The sequence below is a fragment of the Limulus polyphemus genome, unplaced genomic scaffold (assembly GCF_000517525.1).
Source record: "Limulus polyphemus unplaced genomic scaffold, Limulus_polyphemus-2.1.2 Scaffold687, whole genome shotgun sequence".
Taxonomy (NCBI): Eukaryota; Metazoa; Arthropoda; class Merostomata; order Xiphosura; family Limulidae; genus Limulus; species Limulus polyphemus.
This window is the reverse complement of record NW_013666297.1, coordinates 444,822-452,272: the sequence shown is the minus strand read 5'-3', so window position 1 is coordinate 452,272 and position 7,451 is coordinate 444,822. Positions and strand designations below refer to the sequence as shown.

The 7,451-nt window shown below is 29.9% G+C and overlaps 1 protein-coding gene across 1 annotated transcript in view; it reads right to left on the bottom strand.

Moving 5' to 3' along the window:
* The window catches only part of LOC106459964 (ubiquitin-like), a 37,329-nt gene that overhangs the window by 17,811 nt on the left and 12,067 nt on the right, over window positions 1-7,451 (bottom strand). Inside the window, exons 3-4 of the mRNA XM_013919637.2 lie at window positions 6,615-6,701; window positions 1,570-1,672 (exon numbers count right to left, since the gene is read on the bottom strand). Coding sequence (XP_013775091.1) covers window positions 1,570-1,672; window positions 6,615-6,701 — 190 coding nt within the window. The remainder of the gene's footprint in view (window positions 1-1,569; window positions 1,673-6,614; window positions 6,702-7,451) is intronic.

The following is a 7,451-nucleotide window of genomic DNA, read 5'->3' as shown; positions in this document are numbered from 1 at the left end:
ATGTACATATATAGTATATTATAACTGAAATGTGACTATTTTACAAAATAATAGTCCACTAAAACACAGCCAAGACAGGTCTCTTTATAAAGGCCAGTTTTATATTCTTGGATACGGTAACATGAGTGCACATGCCCCACATCATTGTAATTTCTGTAATGTTAACCAGGCATGGCTGAAAGGTCAATATAATAAAATAAATATATATAAATGTATAATGTTATGAGATTTAAGCTATTTAGACTAAACATGTTTTTTCATGTTATAATTTGTAGTCACTCTAAAATGAAAAAAAGCATAACTTATATTTATTTCCTACTTTTTTATGGTGGTTACGAGGTCAGTCAAATTGACCCAACCCATACAGAAATACAGTAGTGAAAATAACAAAGAAAATAGTTTTTTCTAAAAAATACTTGATTATTATCTGGAGGTTATAATGAATTTGCATGTGAAATTTTAAAAATGTTCTGATGTATAGAAGCATTTTTAATCTTAAAATCAAAGTTATTTTGCATATTGAATAGTCAACATTCGAAAAAAAAGGCATGATAAAAACATTACTCAAGAAAGCTTAAAACTTGAAAAAAAATTGATATTTTGCATACAAAAGCCTTGTAATGTTTAGTAATCATATGCTAAATTTTGTCAAGATATGCACACATTCACAACTAGACAAGTCTGAAAATGGTTCCACCTGTAGGTCAAACAGAAAGAACGTTTTAAATCTTGAACACACATCACTGAAAGTAATCAGATGGTTTCACTCGGTGTTATGGTGCAACTCAACATTACTTTTTAATATAGCGGCAATGACACACCATGATGAAGGGAGAATACAACTTAAGTTTAAACAATGACCTCATTATCTTTATCAGAAAAAGGTAATTATAGCAACCCAAAAGACAATGGCCATGAAACACCAATCCCATACAGGTCAACCTAGATTTTCAAGTAGAAATAACAAACGGAAGAAATTAGAGGAAGAGAAAGTCTTCTAAGCTCAGATTTGTGTGTAAAATGTATGTGGCTGAAAGTAATTAAAGCAGGATTATACCAATAGAGGGTGTGTATCACAGGAAGATTCTACAAATAATACAGTAACAACCATTAAATGTAAAGATTAAGAAAAATAAGTGGAAAAAAAAAATCTCTCTTCTGGCAACTAACCTAAAGAACAGCCAAAAAGTTATGGTAAAGTTCTATTTTAAAAACATTGCCCAATAATTTAAAAAGAACAAAATTTTAAGAAATATTACTAAACTGAACATTTAAAAAAAAAGGCTGGATTCAGTAATAAAAATTACTCACTACTCTGTCTAAAGATATAGGATATACGATGTATCTAATTGTTAGTTTATAACTTGAAACTGAGTCTTTTATACAATCAACCAAGAAAACACTTAATAGCTTCAATGAAAATGTATTCTACCTTACAGCATTATCAGAAATTTAGCATACAATGGTTGAAGTTACTGGATAAGTTTAAGGTAAGCTTAATGGTGATAAACAGGACAAAAATTAAATGAATAAATGAAAAAGTCTGCCATTCAAACTGGTACTACTTACTTTCTGCAAACCATCTTGTCACAGTTGTACTTCTGGGCCAAAATACGCAAACTGGGCTCAATTACACCACCTCGAAGTCTTAGAACCAGATGAAGAGTGGATTCTGAAAAAATTTCTCTGTTAATACGAATAACAAAAATATGCAAACTGGGCTCAATTACACCACCTCGAAATCTTAGAACCAGATGAAGAGTGGATTCTGAAAAAATTTCTCTGTTAATACAAATAACAAACTGTGAAGAAGACAGTTACATATCAGTGACACTGTGGATTTATGTAAAAGCTTGAAATTTTCACTAAATCAGCTTACTGACTGACAATAACATTTTCTGTTCTACTCCTTAGGTTTTCTAAGACACCAAATATTTTTTTTTCAGAACATTTTGTAAACCATTAAAAAATCTGAATATGAATTAAGGCTATAAAAGAGATAAAAATGTGCATGTAAAAACTGACCTTGAAATCAGTCATGTTTATAACACAAATTGTATTATGTTAATATGATAGGTTTTGGCGTGCAAGCTAACTTGTATTTCAGTTCATAGAATTTTAATATGCTAATACATGCTCATCATGTCAACATGGATTAAAGTAACTTTTAACGGAGTTCATCCTGGCATTCACAATTTTATTTATGATGATATACAACCTGATTAAAGCAACATGTATAGAAAATATAATAAAATGTACTCCAAAGATAAAATACTTGCAAGCTCTACTTTTTCTTTAAGCACAACCTCTATAAACCACTCTATTTAGGCATAATGGCCTCCTTTACTTGTCTTAAAAATTCTGAAAACAAAGATTTTAAATTGTAACAGAGCAATGGTCACATTATATAAGCCAGTGCAAAAAGATGTCTGGAATTTAAAACAAAAGTAATTACTTCTGAAATGTTTTCTTACAGAAGATTCTTTCAGTAGAATATATTTTAAAATACAATAACTTTTTTCCCGTACAATCTGATCAACATGTGCATATCATGACTTTTTTCAGTGTTACATTCAAGATTTAATTAAACACCAAACAACTCTATCAGTTATGACTTGGTTTGAAAATGTAACTTATAATTCAAATTTCTGTATTATATAAGTTTTAGGTTTTAATTGCAAAAAGAAATATTTAAAAAAATCTCAACCATTAGCTTGCATCATAACCGAGCTCTGATTTTTCCTTATTTGGAATTTTTCTTATTGTTTGGAGCACTATATGTGATAATGCAAACCAACAGTTTTCCGGGACTATAAACTTACAGTGACCAAATCTGAACGAAGAGGAGATTACTCTTTGTATTGGTTGTAAATATGTCCATTAGCATACAATATTGGAGGGGTGTCTCCAGTAGGTTTGATAAATTTATCAATATTTCGGTAAGTCAAGAAAGTAGGAAATTCATATGTGAGATTCTTGCTTGTAATTATATATAGTTTGTGTTCTTAGTTGGTTTAAAACTGCAGCAGCCTGTTTTAAAAATTATTGAAATTTTCAATTTATTTATAGCTTATGCAGAAAGCCAAATATATTATAGTAGTTTTACCATATTCTATTATAGTAACTTATATCTTGTCTTCTATAATGTAAATTTGAAAGTTCCATGAATTCTTACGGGTACCAACTTTGTGAGATTCAACATCTAAGGCTTTTACTCAAGTGCAAACAACTCAAGTACACAGAAAATACCACAAATCCTTGTTTATGTAAAATGTTATTTATTGTTAAATATTTTTCAACAAAAATAAATAAAATATAAAAATAAGCTTCTTCTCAGTTTAGCTAACAAACCTTTAGTAAAATATAACAAAATTTCAATAGTTCAAGTGTGGTGTAAAAAATGACAATTAGATCACATGCTATTTATTTTTGCTCTATGGAAGTTAATGGGCTCCCACTACAATTTATTGCTTATGACATGAGGATTACTGCTTCAATGCTTAATAATTACAGTAATAAAACCATAAAACTAAAAGAAAACAGCTGTGAAAAGGTTCAGTTGAAACTGTTATATAATTTGGAAAATTCTGATTAATATTTTAGTCACTGCAGAGGTAAAAAAAAAATTAACTTTATTTTATATTTTCATTTAACTGTACATTAATGATTTTATAGATTTAGTCAGAGAAAATAAGATAAAATAGTTTACCAAAAAAAACTACTTGATATTCATTTAGGAGGGTACTATAGGTTATGTGAAGGAAATACAAAAACTGTAGTGAAAGTCATTTATTCTTAACATGAAAATAAATTCACTCAAACTAACTCAGTAAATGTTTTACAAGCTTTGGGAACACTAACATAGTTTTATAAGTTTAGAAAATATTTATCCCAGTTTCTCTCGCATTGTTTTGTACCCCTGATTAATTTTTAAAATGACTTTGCAAACCATGTTAGGAAAATTTCATTTCAAGCAATTCACAAATAACTTAAAAAAAACTTAATGTATAAAAAGTTTGCATGTAAGATGTAGTGTTGTGGATATTACGAACCTGCATGTGATAACTGATAAAAGTTAGCTGAAAGTTAGCCTTTAGTCGAATGGTGAAAACATTAAATGGGTTTTTGAATCTATTTTGTGTTCAGAAGTAGTGAGATTATCACTTCATTCAAAATTTGGTAAGACCTCATTTTTGCTATCATGTCCAGGTTTGATCTCCTTATCTAAGACAGTAAGGATATTTATTTACTTGCACAAGTACAAAGAGAAGCTACCAAAATAATTCCCGATTTGAAACATTTTAGCTATGAAGAAGCAGTAGAGATGATCTGATTCAAGTGTTTACAATCATTTGGGACTTGTTGGAGCAGTGGAAGGATAAGGTTGGGGGTGAAATCCTAAGTAATAAAGGAAATAACTATATAAAGCTGTGGAACTTGCATCCAGCTGGCTATTAAGCAATATATTTTCTTTGTAAGAGTAGTTAAAATGTAGAATGGTTTGTCAGATAAGATTGGTATGCATTGGGAGTTTGAACTCAAGTTTTGTCTGATAATTTAATGAATGTGAAAGTTTATGTTAAGGCTGAATTATTTGTTTTTCTGCTGGGTGATCTCAATCAGCCCAATAGATCCTGTCAATTAGTCTGTTATTATGTTCTTATGTAATATTTTTACTTTCTAGAAAATGTTACTTAGTCTGTTTGAATATCTAAAAGAAACAAAATGGAAAACAATAAACACATGTTAGAGAAACGTTTACAAAAACTGTAAAATAAACAATGATTTTACTTTTAATTAAAATCAGAATTTGAAAATGACCAGGCTAAGATAATAAAACTGACACTAATTCGTACAGTATACAGTTAAAATACATATATGCTAGATAATAAATATGGTTAATGCAAGACCCAAGACTATTTAATACTCTTCTTTAACCCAAGGCAAACAGGCTCGCTCAACCTAACTGCCCTTGTAACCATAACACTATAACTAATGTATTAAGTGTATCTTTACAAAATTTGGCAAGCTTTTTTACTTTATTATACACAGAAGATGGGTGTTTGGATAAATCAAATTGTCTGTTATAATTTTCAGTCATTGTAGAAAAAAAGGGGATTTTATTTGATATTTTTCAGTTTATAATGTCACTGTACGTTGAGGAATTTGCTGTTTAGTGTTAAGGTAAAGAAAATGAGATATAAAGTTTTACCAAAAATAAACTTGTGATGTTCAATCGGGAGGTTCTAGGGATTATGCAGTTGAAAAGAAGTATTTTTATGTTGATGAAAATTTCTTTTTACCAACACTAACTCGGTAGAGGCATCATAGATCATAGACAAATCCTCAGTAAAAATATCTTATTAAAAATCTGTCAGCTTTCTAGCCTTTTCACATCTGCTTTATCTTAGTTTTTTACTTTACAGTGTAATTAGTCTCTTAGTATGTGAAATATAATAGTGGGATAGCTTGATATAAATAAATGGATTAAGTCGCATCACACAATCTAACACAACACGAATTACACAAGCCAGCCAAGCAAGCAAGCAATTATAAGAAATATTTGTAATTATTTCAATTTAAGTTTTCTTATCTACCAAAATACGTTAATTCTTATATTTTACTTACTTTGGTTAGAGATTATATAACAGAAAATAAAAAAAATATATACACAAAAAACAAGTAATCTTAGCATTTACCTTATGTTTCCTTACCTATTTGTACTCTGAAACATATTTCAGACTACTTTTTCACACAATGCGTGCTATCTACGAAATAATTCATGTAACTGTCAAATATGCATTTCTGAACGTAAAATGCATATCAGACACAAGAATAGATTATCCTAAAACTACTCCAATTTATCTAGTTTTCTTGGTTAAAAAATATTTCATTATTACACAAAGCATCACCTTTACTCTGAATACACTGAACTTTTCTTACAAACTAAAATAAATCACAGAAACTGATAAGGCAGGACACTGATTCCTGGCTTTTCTATTGGTTATGAACATGTATATTTAGAATGTACCACACGGGTTAGAAAATACACAAAAGCTATGACAAGATGGGAGAAACCTGGTTTGCAGGTTGGACACCTTTAATTATATCTCAGCAAATCAAATAAATATTTTTTTTACTTTCTAGTCTGCCAGCATTTATAGTTTGTGTTTCTAATTGGCTGGACAGTCTGAAAGGCATAAAAGAGATGGAAAAAAATAAACACGGTGAAATCAGAGTGTCAATTGTGTCACGTGCCCCAATGTAGTGAAAACTGATAATTTGTATACAAATTTCCTTACAAAGTTAAGAACGTAAAACTTAAGTAATCAAGACTTGAACTGTATATAAACTATGTTTTTAGACCAAATTTACTGAAATACATTAATAACAGAATTATTTAAATTTTTTATGTAACTCTGCTAAAAAGGTCATGACATGCACATTTTAAACCACCTGTAATACATGCCTGGTTAATGCCAGTTTTCTGACATATATACAAGGTTAGTGTGTTTTACCCATATCACTCCAGAGATTAACTGCCAGTGTTAATTGGTCACATCTTTTTTTCCTTTCACTCATCTGTTTGTCTAAACTGCTCAATTAAAACTTACCTTTTTGAATGTTGTAATCTGAGAGAGTACGGCCATCCTCCAACTGTTTTCCTGCAAATATCAATCTTTGTTGGTCTGGTGGGATCCCTGAAAACAAACATGGACAAAGAAAAGCTCAAACTTAATAAAAAGCAAAACATCAAGTTTGGTTTGTGTAGGAAGCCATTTACATTACAGGTACCATTAAACACACCATTTAATTTGGAGAGCTCGTGTTCAGGAGGTACTTGAAATTATTTACAGAATAACGGTTACTGAAAAAATTATCTAAATTCTGGACAATTTTGAATTTCCATTTGAAGAGCACTATTTTATATTATAATCTTTTCTATGTTTGACCAAAGGTACAGTATAGGTCTACAGAAAAATAACATCTTTTGTTCTACCTCATGTTCTACTGTTTTTGACAACCCGAAAAAAGACTAAACTGAGAATCTATAGCCTTTATAAAATAATATATAAACTTGTGCATAAAAACATCCATGCCGGATATGAACAAGCTACTGACCTGACAATCTAATCTTTTCAGACAAGATTATCATGTAGCCCCAATAAAACAGGGTTGAAAATTTGTCTTGTAAGCTGTAATCCTACACTTTATAACCTCGCGTGTTAGGTTTTTGTGTGTGCGTGTGCTTGAGAGTAAGGCAATCCTCCTTCATCCCACACAATTAAATTACACAAAAAAAAAGGTTAAGGTTGATCCAAGTAAGCAAGATTATATGTTTTCCATGTTAAGATAGTGGATGGTTTTGATTGTTCTATATTAAGTTGTATGGTGATATATATCTAATCAAAAACACTATAGGTGTGAAAAAAAAGTGCTATCAAAAGTAT